General features: G+C 35.3%; 1 protein-coding gene across 2 annotated transcripts in view; it reads right to left on the bottom strand.

Annotated features, from left to right (window-relative positions):
* Positions 1 to 15,092, bottom strand: part of DNAJB14 (DnaJ heat shock protein family (Hsp40) member B14) — a 45,894-nt gene that overhangs the window by 23,974 nt on the left and 6,828 nt on the right. Inside the window, exon 2 of one of the 2 annotated variants that reach the window (XM_055434428.2) lies at positions 3,862 to 4,033. The exons of the other annotated variant lie outside the window; for it this stretch is intronic. Within the exon in view, the coding sequence (XP_055290403.1) occupies positions 3,862 to 4,033 (172 nt within the window). The remainder of the gene's footprint in view (positions 1 to 3,861; positions 4,034 to 15,092) is intronic. 2 annotated transcript variants of the gene reach the window in all.

Here is a 15,092-nt window from a genome sequence, read left to right as displayed (position 1 = left end):
TCTTTTATAATCACATCAATGAAAATCTGTTAGTCAGTCTTCTTCATAGTAATAATAATTAAAATTAGACTGTTCTACTTTAGATAATAAACACTGACACAAGTCAATTTTATTTCATAAACATAGCATTTCCTTTATTTAGGAAATAATATTTATTGAGCAATAAATAATTAATATTTATTGATTCATTATTGAGTCAATAATATTTATATCCCAGGGCTCTTGAAAACAGTTAGTGAACAAAACAGAAAATGATTACTCTACCTTTGTAGAGACTCATTTTCCTAGATATGTTAAAAACTATGTGACAGAGATAAATGGAAGAAGGCCATGTACAGAACACCTACTGTGTGTCCGGAAAAGGAGAAATTCTTTGAGAAGCCAGTAGAGATGTATAAAGTCAATGTCACCAATGGACAAACTGTAGACTACATATTTCAAGTAATGCTAAAAATATACTCATTTACTTAACTTTTCACACCTAAGTTAAGAAATTACCATTCACGTATTAATTTTAATCCATATACTGTTCATCATACTCCTTTTCACCAGCTAAATGCATTTGTCACACTTTTTATAGTTTACTCCTTCTTCTCCATCCTCACTGAAGAATTAAAGAAGAAAGGAAGAAAGGAAAAAGAAAATAAATTAAAAAGAGGTAAACTGTTACCTGCTCTGGAAGGAAATATTGTGGACAAAGGCCAGAAAGATTTGTCTCGGAGCTCAACAAGGGAGAAGTATGAATGGCTCAACTTTTATGTCTTCCTTTATGTGCTAGAAAGCATATTGGCTGGGGAGGGAGGCCTTGTTCTATTCTTTTTTCATATGTTATAGATGATTTTTTGTTGTTTTTATTATAGATGATTTTTAAATATACTCCAAATTTAATTGGTATTTAGGAAAATAATTCTTTATTCCTGAGACAAAAGATTATTTATTTTATAAATTTACCAAAATGATTTGTTTCCATTTAAAGAACTATAGCTTAAAACCAATCCTAATGAAATCCCCATAATTCAAATAATTTTAACAGTTATACAGAAGTGTTCCTAACTGATAAATATAATGACGGCCAGTTAATTATTTTACACTGATCTCATATTTTTAGAACAAAAAGATGGGCTTTTTTCCCAATGAGATATTAAAAATCTCCTCAAATAAGATCTAGGACACCTTTTGCACTGTGATTTTTCAACACATTTCAACACTCAAAGACAATAAACAGTGCTTAGTTTCACAGAATATGAGTTTTACAAAGTTACACACGTTTTGTTCAGTCTTAATGTACGCTAGCTCTTACTTATGCAATGGATGCAGTATTATTGCATGGCTTCTCCCTTTGAGCCAAATGTCATTGAGCAACTTGTTTGCATAATCATGCTAACCAAGATAACATGGTTTTCTTCAGAAAAATCCCCTGTGTACAGGTAAAACAGAAACACATAGCATGTAAGTGTTTGCTGGTGATCTGTTAGCTCACTAAAGCAACACTTATGAAGGCTAATACGATGAATAAGTGTTACATGATTAGCTAAAGTTAAGCAACTCTTATATAAGGTAGCAAATGAAATACTCTGAATAACTCAGGGATTCTATTAAAGAATGTTCTGATCATATTAATCCCCCCAAAACTACATTTATGTAATACAATAAAAAGATATGCTAAAATTGACCAGAGAAACCATCTCTAAACACAGGCATAAAACTAAGCTAATTCTTGTAACTCACTAAGAATTCAGTCTGAAACTTTGGCTGGTTCCTCCGTGCTAGCCAACAATCCTCCCTTCCTGTCTGTAAGTATTCCATACTTTCACCATTCTTCTCAAGCTTTCAATTTCATCTCTTTCTTCTAACCTTAGAGGATAATTTCATCTCCAATTTCACAGAGAATATAGACCCAACATACAGGATCTCTCTCAACATTTTATTTCCATCTGCCCAATTCTGGCCACATACAAAAGCGGATCTGCACCCACCATCATCTTTCATTTTTCCATTCTCAAAATGTCCCTCTGCCTAGCTACTAAAAAAGAGAGGAAAACAAAACATTGCTCTTCTTTCTTTATTTCTACCATACCTTGAGCTACTCCTCTTTTCCTTTCAAGGCTAGAGTAGAAGAAATGAAGAAAAGAGATTTTTTAAAAATAATATCAGATTTAGGAGATTCCTATTCTCCAAAATTTCAGTTATTTGGGGAAGCGGGTATATTTTCCAATATATAGGTGATTCTATAGTCTTTCTTTAAAAACAAATTATAAAATAATTCTAAATAAAAATCACATATAACAAAATCCACTCTAGGTCTTTTACTGAGAATATGTTCTCTTAGTAAAAAGTAATTTCTACCAGAAAATACAATTTGGTTTTTGGAAAGATATGGCTTCCTGGACACATTTCAACACACTGTTTAGTAGAAGCTTTTCCTTAAAGGAATTCAAAAGCAAGTCTCTCATTTATTCACTTATCTCACTTATTCAGCCTCTGACGCAACACTACAGTTAGTGGTCACCAACATAATTTATAATTCTTAAAGGACTTCACTACCATTTAGGCCAATTGAATACCCTTTATCATGATTTCATCATAATTAGGGAGTCTTTGTTCTTATTGTGGTCACACACAGATAAAATGTTACATTTAAACTTTAGCATATGTATGGAAAAAAGTAAAATATAAATACATCAATACTTAATTTAAAAATAATTTCAATCCAAATAATGCTGAGTTAAAAAGAACTAAAAATATGAATGGAGAAAAAAAGGAGAAATGAAAAAAAAAGGAAGTAAGGTTAAAAGAGGATAAGAAAGGGCAAAAGAGAAAGAAAACTAGCTTTACCTACTCTTCACTTAAGCTAGTTCACTGCTATTCACTCTCCAAGTTGAATTATCCGATTAAGCACTGTTCACAGTCCTTCACCCTTATACTTTAGATTCCCTAGAGAGTAATTTCAGTACAACATAAATACAGCCTCCTTAAGCTGTAGAAGGAAATAATAACAGTATTTTTTCTAGTGTTTCATACTCAGTTCATTTTCTTTCCAGAAAACATTTTAATTATAAAATTAATAAAGTTAAATCTCCAAAACCTAGTTCATAATTTACCAATTCTACCTAATTTTCCTGCTTTAAGTAGAGGTGTATCATGAAGTAAAAATAAAACACTGAAGCAGAACAATGAGAGTAAGAAAAAATATTAAAAGGAGAAGACATTATAGTATTTGCTATATATAAAGACAGCCTTAAAGAAAGAATATAAATAGAAAAAAAATTATCCTTTATTTATATAAGCAGAAAATTGAAAATACTTTGCAACTGCCCTCAATATTCTCCTCATATGAAACTCTCCTTCACACATATATATATACATTTGTGGTTGTTGTTTGTTTGTGTAGTTGCTAAGTTGTGTCTGTCTGTTTTGCGATCCCTTGGACTATAGCCCATCAGGCTCCTCTGTCCATGGGATTTCCCAGGCAAGAATACTGGAGTTGAGTTGCCATTCCCTTCTCCAGGGGATCTTCCAGACCCAGGGATAAAACCCACGTCTCCTGCATTGGCAAGGGGATTCTTTAGCCATCAGGGAAGGTTTCACTGTACTGTGTCAAAAACTTGAAGCAATTTTCCTAAAAAAAGTTTTTTTGTAATTAGTTTTGTGCCTTATATTTAAAAGATGGAAATTTCAATAGAATTGGTAATTTACACTACTTTATAAAGAATATAAAGCATAAGACACCAAGAGTTGAACTCCTCAATATCTGTTCTTCTACTGAATTGTAATTAAAACCCATTTTTTAGGTGTTACAACATTAAACTTACATTAGTATCAACTACAATTGACATATATATAAGTCATATTCATTCTTACCTGAGAACTCCATCTACTTGGTCTTTGGTGTAGCCTTTTCCACTTTCACCACTACCAGATGAGCTGTCCTTTGTGCAATTAGGTTTGCTTTGATCACTACTACCTGATGGTTTTCGGCAATGAGGGCTATTTCCAGCAGTGCTTCCATTTTTCATGATTATTTCCAACAGTGCTGTAGAAAGATATGGAAAGCATACTCCATCTGTTTACATCAAGGTACATACACATGGTCTTGAGGAGAAAGTTATAAAGCTGACAAAATGTGTACTCCTGAAAGATACATCACAGGGCCTTTTTAAATAGATAGTAAGCATTCCCTCTTCACTTTCTGCCATAAGGGTAGTGTCATCTGCAACCAGTCCATTCTAAAGGTGATCAATCTTGGATGTTCATTGGAGGGACTGATGCTAAAGCTGAAACTGCAATACTTTGGCCACCTCATGAGACGAGTTGACTCACTGGAAAAGACTCTGATGCTGGGAAAGGTTGGGGGCGGGAGGAGAAGGGGACGACGGAGAATGAGATGGCTGGATGGCATCACCAACTCTGTGGACATGAGTTTGAGTGTACTCTGGGAGTTGGTGATGGACAGGGAGGCCTGGCGTGCTGTAATTCATGGGGTCGCGGAAAGTCGGACACGACTGAGCGACTGAACTGAACTGAAGCATTCCCTTATGTACATAGCTGTTCACAGGTCACTAATCACGATTTAGAAGTAGAATATTAAGTTTAATGTTAATAACTCAAAATTCCTATCATTTAATTTCTTATGACATACTTTATTTGTAATATCATGGTGAAACTGCCGAATACAAAGAAAACAATAATCCTTAAAGTAGCCAATGAGATTATCTACAAAGAAACAGAAGTTAGACTTCCTACTTATTTCCCAACAACAATGGCAGCTAAATTGAGTAATAGCTTCAAAATGCTCAGAGAATAACTGTCAACGAGTTCTGCACTGCTGCTGCTGCTGCTTGTAAGTCGCTTCAGTCCTGTCTGACTCTGTGCAACCCCACAGACAACAGTCCACCAGGCTCCGCCGTCCCTGGGATTCTCCAGGCAAGAACACTGGAGTGGGTTGCCATGTCCTTCTCCAGTGTATGAAAGTGAAAAGTGGAAGTGAAGTCACTCAGTCGTATCCGACTCTTAGCAACCCCATGGACTGTGCAGCCCACCAGGCTCCTCCATCCATGGGATTTTCCAGGCAAGAGTACTGAAGTGGGTTGCCAATGCCTTCTCCGGAGTTCTGCACTAATTTTCTGGAAATTACATAAGATTAAAAACATTTTCAAACAAACAAAGACTGAGAAAATTATCACTAAGGTTTCACTAGAAGATATTTACTACCTTGAGATACCACTTTACATCCACTAGGATGACTATAATCAACAAGGTGGACAATAACTTGTTGACCAGGATGTATTACTAGGAAAATGAGAACACTCATATATTGCTAGTGGTAATAGGAAATGGGGTGCTTGCTTTGAAAAAAGATCTGGTAGTTTTTTCAAAGATTAAACATATAGTTATTATCTAACCCAATAATCCTATTTCTCAGTGTATATCCATGAGAAATGAAAACATACATGTATACAAAAACTGGTTCACAGACGTTCATAACAGGAAAAAAGTGGAAACAATTGAAATGTCCATCAGCTGATGAGTAGATGAATAAAATGTGACAGGTTCATTTGACAATCAAAAAATGAAGTACTGATATATGCTGCAATACGGCTGAACCTTGAAAACATACTAAGTGAAAAAAGTCAGTCACAAGAGACAATATACTGTGTGATACCATTTATACAAAATGAACAGAACAGGCAAATCTAGAGACAGAAAGATCAGTTGTTGCCAAGGGCTACTGGGGAGGGAAGGATGAAATCTGGGAGAAGTAAGAAGTGATTGCTAGTGACTATGAGGTTTCTTTCTGTGATGAAGAAAATGTTCTAAAATTAATGGTTGCAATGGCTGCACAACTCTGTGAACCCACTGAATGGTATACTCTGAATGAGCTGTGAAATATGTGAATTAATCTCAATAAAGCACTATATATCTTCCCTTGCAGCTCAGTCGGTAAAGAGTCTGCCTGCAATGCTGGAGAGCCAGGTTCGATCCCTGGGTCGGGAAGATCCCCTGGAGAAAGAAATGGCAACCCACTCCAGTATTCTTGCCTGGAGAATCCCACGAACAGAGGACCCTGGCAGGCTACAGTCCATGGGGTTGCAAAAGTTGGACATGACTTAGTGACTAAACCACCACCACCAAAGCTACTATATATATATTAAAAAATATCCAGCTGTCATTGCCACACAGCCTGTGGGATGTCAGCTCCCTGACCAGGTACTGAACCCAGGTCATGGTAATAAAAGTGCTGAATCCTAACCAGAGTAGATCACCAGAGAACTGCCAGTAATTATTTTCAATATTTCAGAAAAACATCTGCTTCACTGAATACACTAAAGCCTTTGACTGTGTGGATCACAACAAACTTTGGAGAATTCTTAAAGAGATAGGAATACTAGACCACCTTACCTGCCTTCTGAGAACTCTGCATGCAGGACAAGAAGCAACAGTTAGAACTAGACATGGAACAACAGAGTGGTTCCAAATTGGGAAAGGAGTATGTCAAGGCTGTATACTGTCACCCTGCTTATTTAACTTCTACGCAGAGTACATTATGTGAAATGCCACGCTTGGATGAAGCAGAAGCTGGAATCAAGATTGCTGGGAGAAATATCCATAACCTCAAATATGCAGATGACACCACCCTTATGGCAGAAAGTGAAGAGGAACTAAAGAGCCTCTTGATGAAAGTGAAAGAGGAGAGTGAAAAGGTTGGCTTAAAACTCAACATTCAGAAAACTAAGATCATGGCATCTGGTCCTATCACTTCATGGCAAATAGATGGGGAAACAACGGAACCAGTGACAGACTTATTTTCTTGGGCTCCAAAATCACTGCAGATGGTGATTGTAGCCATGAAATTAAAAGATGCTTGCTCCTTGGAAGAAAAGTTATGACCAACCTAGACAGCATATTAAAAAGCAGAGACATTACTTTACCAACAAAGGTCCACCTAGTCAAAGCTATGGTTTTTCAGTAGTCATGTAGGGATGTGAGAGTTGGACTATAAAGAAAGCTGAGTGCTGAAGAATTGATGCTTTTGAACTGTGGTGATGGAGAAGACTCTTGAGAGTCCCTTGGACTGCAAGGAGATCCAACCAGGCAATCCTCAAGGAAATCAGTACTTAATATTCATTGGAAGAACTGTTGCTGATGCTGAAACTCCAATACTTTGGCCACCTGATGAGAAGAACTGACTCACTGGAAAAGATTCTGATGCTGGGAAAGACTGAAGGAAGCAGAGAAGGGGACGACAGAAGATGAGATGGTTGGATGGCATCACTGACTCGATGCACATGAGTTTGAGCAAGCTCCCAGAGTTGGTGAAGGACAGGGAAGCCTGGCATGCTGCAGTTCATGGGGTTGCAAAGAGTTGGACACAACTGAGTGACTGAACTGAACTGAACATATATAAGAGAACTTTCTTCCGAATCTTTTCCATAGCTCATGCATTAAAGAGGTCACCAAAGACATAAGATATTTAGTTTGTATAACAATTTAGTTGTAGATGGTACAGAAAGGCTCTTAATTAGGTAGTTATCTAGTAGTTTAACAAGATAATAATATATAGTTTATTTTTAACTATATATCACACTTAAGGCAATCATAATGACCTTGAGAGTAGAAGCCATCATGGTCTAGGGGGTAGTGGATCACAACTTTCTAATATGAAAAGTTTTGTGGAAATTCTGGGAATGCAGAAGCTTAAATTTTAAATCTCATAAAATCAGAGCAATTAGATGACAAAATCAAAACATCATGTACAAAAATCCCAAAATACAAGAAGCTGGGACAAACCACAAATAGTTGCAAGATCAATGTGGGTATCAGTATCTGTGTGGGCAAATACAGAGGATAGTAACAGGGCATTTTACCAGCCCATAGAACAAAATAACTCCAAAAGAGCCAGCAAGGACTCTCTATGAAACACAGCAGGCAAAAATGATAAAAGGGAATAAAAGGAAATGGGTTTGCTCACTAAAATAGCATGTGATTGAATGGATCTACAATAAAGTCTTAAGGGCATAGAATACTCCAGTCACTAGAACTCTTGAAACTAATCAGTCAAAGCTCTTCTCTAGAGCAATGCCACATAAAAAAGAAATTTCTAGGAACAGGATCCAAACTGAAGAGGATAGGGGAATGGAAAAAAGAAAATAGAAAATTCAGGTCAAGTGAGGAAGGAGAGAGTGAAGAGATCTTATATATCAAGGTGACATATTTTCAAACACTACAGAAACTGGAGATCTCTGTGTATTTCAACAGGCTAACTTCACATAAAAATAAACAAAATGATAAAAGTTAAATCTGATACAAAGTTACAAAGATAAAACAGGACAGATCTCCAAACGCAATGAAAGAAAGCACACCGCAAAGACTTGCCAACATAATAGGTAAACACTATAACCTACTACTTCAAAACAAGCTGAAAAGACTTTTTAAAATTATATATTGTACAAAAGAACAACATAAATTAGAATGAAAACAACCCCCAAATTATCTACCCACTGCTTAAGTGATAAAACTCGGGGCGGTGGTATAAAAGGAAGAATCAATTCAAAAAAGAACTAAACTAGAAGAGTTAATCGGAGAAGGCAATGGCAAGCCACTCCAGTACTCTTGCCTAGAAAATCCCATGGATGGAGGAGCCTGGTAGGCTGCAGTCCGTGGGGTCGCTAAGGGCCGGACACGACTGAGCGACTTCACTTTCACTTTCACACATTGGAGAAGGAAATGGCAACCCACTCCAGTGTTCTTGCCTGGAGAATCCCAGGGACGGGGGAGCCTGGTAGGCTGCCGTCTATGGGGTCGCACAGAGTCGGACACGACTGAAGTGACTTAGCAGCAGCAGCAGCAGAAGAGTTAATAAACACAACATATAATGTTGTCTAAGTAAAAGAGAACATAAAAAGGAAGGAAAACATCTTAATCAAATGAAAAAGACAAAAAATTAGAAAGAAATGGCAAATACTGAAGATAGTTAAAGAAGATCCAACATACACAGGAGTCCTGAAAAAGAAAATTAAAGGAAATGAAACCAATATAACAGTAACTGGAGAAAATTTTTCTGATATAAAAATAAAAATATCTGAAACCAAATAATGAAAGGGCAAATTACATATCTAAGAATGCTGACCCAGAAAAACCAACATCAAGATATATTCAAGTAAAATTAATTGGGCATCTAGTCAAAAAGATTAAATGGCTTATAAAGGAAAGAGTATTAGATTGTCACTCTTTGCTCATCAGTAGTACTTGTATAAAACAATAGAATAATATACTTATATATCCAAAGAAAGAAAATTTGAGCCAAAGATTTTGTATTCATCACTAACTTCAAGTATTAAGACCCACAGATGAACTGTTTTCAACATTCCCCAGAACTCAGGGAACACAGTTCCCACAAGGCCTTCCTAGAAATCTACTATAGGCTTTAGGAATCCAAAATAAATAGATATACAATGACAAAAGGACCGATGGTAAGCATTAAATGTACAGTGACCTATTGAATTAAGACCGAATGACAACTAAAAGAGAGTACAGAGTATGTAGTGATAATGTGCTCTGACATTGTAGATAGGTTCAATAATTTTTAAATGGTAGGCTTCCTCTGTCTTTCCTTTAACTGTGGCAGGCGGGGGGAGGCCAGAAACTGTCTTCTCTTCCTTTTAAATTTGGCAGCTGAGGCCTGGACCAAGACAACTTATTGGACCCAAGGTAACACTCAAAGCCTAAAGCATGAATGAGCTTGATAGGGAATGTACACTGAGGTCGAAAAAGCAACTCATTACATATAGGGGAAAAGAAACAAGTAAACTGATGATAACAAGAGCCACATTTCTTGGCTGTCAGAGAATGGAATTACAAATATGAAAATGAGAAGGCAAGAATGAACCCTATGGACTTCAGAGGGAGGTATGTGAATCTTTGCACAGACTGCGAAATTAATATAGAGCAAATTACTATAGGTATGTGTATATCCACAAACGCATATAACACACAGATACACATACACACATTCATGCATCATGCATACATATATTTCTTAGCTCTGTCTACTAAGAGGATCTGGAGGCAATGACACACTTGTAGCAATGAGCTTATCAAGCATCTATATCTTAGTTTCCAAGTATCATTATCCACTAAAAAGAATCAGGACTCCTGGGGAAAGAATTGATTCCCAGGGCAGAGAAAATGAGCTTGAAAACTTTTTTGTGTTTGAAAGTAAAGAAATTCAAAGAATGATGAGGACATGTCATAAGACACAGGAGCTTGAAGGGGTTCCTACTGATTAAATCTGAGGTAATGTGAGCATCAAAATGAACAGTGATAATAATAGATTAAATAGGAATCCATGAATCCATATTAATAAATAAGGCTGAATGTCAACTAATAAACTGTAGAAGGAATAATGGAATAAGAAAACCAACATTTGGCAACCATCAGAAATTTATTCTGGAAAGAATCATCAATGGATGCTAAAAGGAGCTGGTGGAAGTTTGCTGTAGAATAGGACATTCAGAGTTTTAAAGTATTTTCCCACAAAATATTTAATAATTACAAGAGGGGAAAAAAAGTAAGTTTAGAGTAGACAAACCTGGTAAAACCAACTTAACCAAGTGATCAAAGTTAACCTCACCAGTAAGGACCAAATCAACATGTTCCCTGATATGTTACACTAAGAATGCAACATCACTTCTATGGTATGCCTGCCAAAAATTCATAAGGAAATGTCAGCCAAACCTAAATTGGGGGAAAACCTATAAAATAGCTGGCCTGCATTCATCAAAAACACAAAGATCAAGAAAGAAAAGAGACTGAATGCAAACTGGTACAGCCACTATGAAAAACCGTACGGAGGTTCCTTAAGAATCTAAAAACAGAGCTACCAGCAATTCCACTCTTGAGCATATATCCAGAGAAAAAATAGTTAAAAATGATTTGTACACCCCAGTGTTCCCTGAAACATGGTTTACAGTAGCCAAGACATGGAAACAACCTAGTCCATCAACAGATGAGTAGATACAGAAGATGTGGCACATATACGCAATGGAATATTCAGTTCAGTTCAGTCGCTCAGTCGTGTCCGACTCTCCGCGACCCCATGAATTACTAAGCCATTAAAAAGAACGAAATAATGCCATTTGCAGCGACATGAATGGACCTTGAGATTATCATACTAAGTGAAGTAAGTCAGAGAAAGATAAATATTTTATGATATCACTTATAAGTGGAATCTTAAAAAAATGATACAAATATAATTATTTACAAAACCGAAAGACTTGCAGACTTAAGAGAAGGAATAAGGGGGGGAAGTGTAAGGGAGAGATAAACTGGAAGTTTGAGTTAAATACACTGCTTATTTAAAACAGATAATCAACAAGTATCTCTCTGTGCAAAAGGGGAAAGAATTTAATAAATAGATATATGTATAAATAAATCACCTCACTGTACACCTAAAACCAACACAATATTGTTAATCAACTATACTCCAATATAAAATAAAAATTAAAAAAGGAAAAGAGAAAAGATGGTATCTAGATAACAAAATGTGCCAAATAAATGCAATGAAACAGGGAGAACTGGCAGAATCTGAATGAGGTACTTGCATTAATTTCATGACTCTGACAGCTATACTGCTGTTATGTATGAGTGTCCTTATCTTAAAAAACATACACTGACTTACTTAGGTGTAATAGGATATCATGTCTACAACTTACTTTTGATTGGTTCTGGAAAAAATATAAGAACAAACTATATACCTGTGGTGGTAGAAGAGAGATAGCAGGGAGAAAGAAAGGGCATGATAAAGCAAATGCAGTAAACTTTTATCAAATAGGAAGCACTGAGTGAGATGCATACAGGAAGTGTACACTATTTTTAAGACTTTCCTATAAGCTTCAAAGTATTTCAGAACTTTGAAAAAGCTAAAATGAAGAGGGAAAATGGAGAAAGTATATGCAAAGAAAATGTAACTGTTTTCAGTAATTTTATCAGTGAGGTAGTACTGGTAATGTTACACTGAAACTATTACACATATCATGTGGCATAAAGCAAATAAATAATCACGACATATTCTACCATTTGCCATGACCTTGAAAACCAGGATTACTACTGTAGAAGGAAAAATATAGAAATATATGCAAGAAATGTTTAAAGACCCCAAAGTACTTAACTTAAATTTCACTTACTAGTATAAATGTATAAGCTGTTTTAACTTAAAAAAAAAAAAATTCCCTAGTCTGTACACTGAAAAGGCCCAGAAACAATGAACAATCTATTAACCACAGCATCATTAGTACCAGACTATGATACTAAAACACCATTTTCCACTAAAATAAACTGGGGCTTATTGGAGATACGGTTGATTCAAGATCTAGTACAGGCAATGTATGAGAAATCTGAAACTTTCTGTTACAACAAAGAGAAAGAAAATTATTAAAGACTATTAGCAATGTGTCTATGAAACTCAGGAGGTAACCTAAAGAGGTTCCACTGGCCACATCTAAAAAATAATATTATCTGCTTTTGGAAAACAGGAGTCAATTCCTTTTCTTGAAAACTGATAAAAGCAATCAAGCACTTATCATATCTTGCCTTACCTATATGAACTGTACCACTGTGTAACCCTAAGATAGGTGAGAGGAAAGTGTCTTTTTATAGAAGTATTTCAGCCTATAAAAGAAGAAATTATTTTGAAAAAATTGTGAAACCAGATGGGAAAGTGGTTATATGTATTTATATTTACAGGTGGCCACAAAGTCCCTATGCATGCTAGTTAGAAGTTATCTGTACATTCCCTTTCATTCTTTGCACAAACACATTCTCTCAGTTTTTCTGGATATCTTCCATGCTAACAGCTAGATGCTGGATATTGCTAAAGCAAGATCATATAGTTGTTTTAAATTTTCAAGTTATTATGATACTGAAAATCTTTCTACAATGCCTAGGGGTTCTGCTTAACAATGGCTATGTATATAAATGCGCTCACACCAAGCATTTTGGCTCTAAACAGTGAAAATCTGAACAAGTTCCATTACCTCTGTGTCTCAATATCCAGTTTTATCATCTTAAAAGTGGAATCAGCAAGGTTTTCTGTATTAACAATCACTGGAACCAATGCCTGAGAAGGTAATGTGGTTCAGTTCAAGTACTGCCAGAATTTGGCACTCACAAGCTTTTTCTGACTTATTAAATGTCTTAGCTATTATATTAGATCACATTTATAATAATGTACAGTATTACAAACATTACAAATATTACAAACATCTGTCCAACATCTGTTGGACAGATATAAGATATCTGCTTATAAACCAGATTACTTTTGGTTTTAAAACTATTCAATCTTATTTTTGTATGTTCACTTTCCAGACATACAACTTTGCTTGTATGTCTTCATTAATGTAATCTGTACTTAATTTACACATATCCCATATTAAGGACTAGTGAAAAAGCAAACATAGTATTAAAAATGTTTATGTGGATAATCCAAAAGTGAATAACCAAGATCTATTTTTGTTTCATAAGGTTCTGCTGCACACCTATTATGTATAATACCCATCACTAACAAAACCTAAAATAAGAATATATGATTTGGAAAACAGAATTTTTCATTCCAGGCAAACTGAAAAGAGCTTTTATTTGTGATTATAAAAGTAATGTTCAGTTCATTAAAAAAAGATAACAAAGTAAAGATCTCCTATAAATCACACACAAGAAAAAAAAAATCACTCAACCATTGTGGCATATTTAACTCTAGCTACTCTAGTTGGCTAGCGGTCTAGTTTTTTACATATTTTGAAACAAAACTAGAATAATCTACATATGTTGGTAACCTGCCCTTAATAGGTTTATAATTCAATGTATATATCATTTTATAGCAATAAATCTAGGTGCACATCATCTTTATTTTTTAAGACCTTATTCAGGACTTTTGCAATAGGTGAGTGACAGCAGGCTGAGCTCTGAATTCAGTAAAGACAACTGGAAACTTAAGTCAATGAGCAGGGTAAGGTGGGTCACTGAATGGAAAATTATGAGGCATATCATCGTTTTTAAGTGCACAGCATATGTAGGCAATTCAATGTATTTAATCAATTCCCAATGATGGACTCTTTCCAAAGTTTTGCTACAATGACAACCTTTATATACATTTTCCCATACTTGTCTATTGTGGGAAAATTTCATTTGTGGATATATTATCATGAAAAGCCTGACAGCTATAACTTTTTCATTTATTTATAAACAAATTGTCTTCACTGATAAGAGATAGGACTACCTAAACAGGTATCATTCCAGAAAACCAGGATTTACAGATGCCACAAGTATATGCAAAAGACTGGTAGACACACAAGAGTAGAAAAGATGATAACATTAAAATAGTTCCTGACAGCAGAGCAATTTTTAATCTAGGTGAGGAAGAGCTATATACATAAATAATATAAGGAATAAATGCAAAGCAGGGAGAACTACATATTAACTAAGAATGGAATGAATACCTGAATTCACTCGGAGATTAATCCTAACTTAAGGCAATTTTTTATGTTAAACAGGTAAATTAAAAAATGACAGAAAAGAGACAATTATATAAGTAACTCCAAGGAACCATCAAATACTTTTGCCATTGTGCTAATACATGAAATTCTTATAGCACTTAATAAACTAACCTCATTATAATCCTGTGAAGACTACAGATTGAATAAACTGTGGCTCAGGAAAGGAAAAGGGAATAATAGGAATTGAACCATTTTTGTTTCTAGCAGAGATTTCCTATTTCATTCCTCTAAAATGTAAGCTCCAAGAGGACAAGAACTGTCTTATTGATCACTGACTCCCTAGTTCTGAGAACAGTCCCTGCCACAAAGAAGCATGGATTCAGTAAATGTTTGTTGAATAAATATATCCCCATCCTACAGATGTCGAAATTGAGGCTCAGAAAGACAGTTATGGATATAAACACATAAAACCGTTAAATTAAGGTTCAAAACTAAGTTTAGTATTCTTTCTTCAACTATGTTTGAAACAGTTTGGTTATTAGCTGAAATGTGGAAGTCATTTTATAATATTTAACTAGTGCTACCAAAATAACTGTTTTGAGTGTA

This window comes from Moschus berezovskii, chromosome 5 (assembly GCF_049115385.1).
Source record: "Moschus berezovskii isolate FMDL1 chromosome 5, NW_MosBer_1.0, whole genome shotgun sequence".
NCBI lineage: Eukaryota > Metazoa > Chordata > Mammalia > Artiodactyla > Moschidae > Moschus > Moschus berezovskii.
The sequence above is the reverse complement of the archived record's forward strand: the minus strand, read 5'-3'. Positions and strand labels throughout refer to the sequence as shown.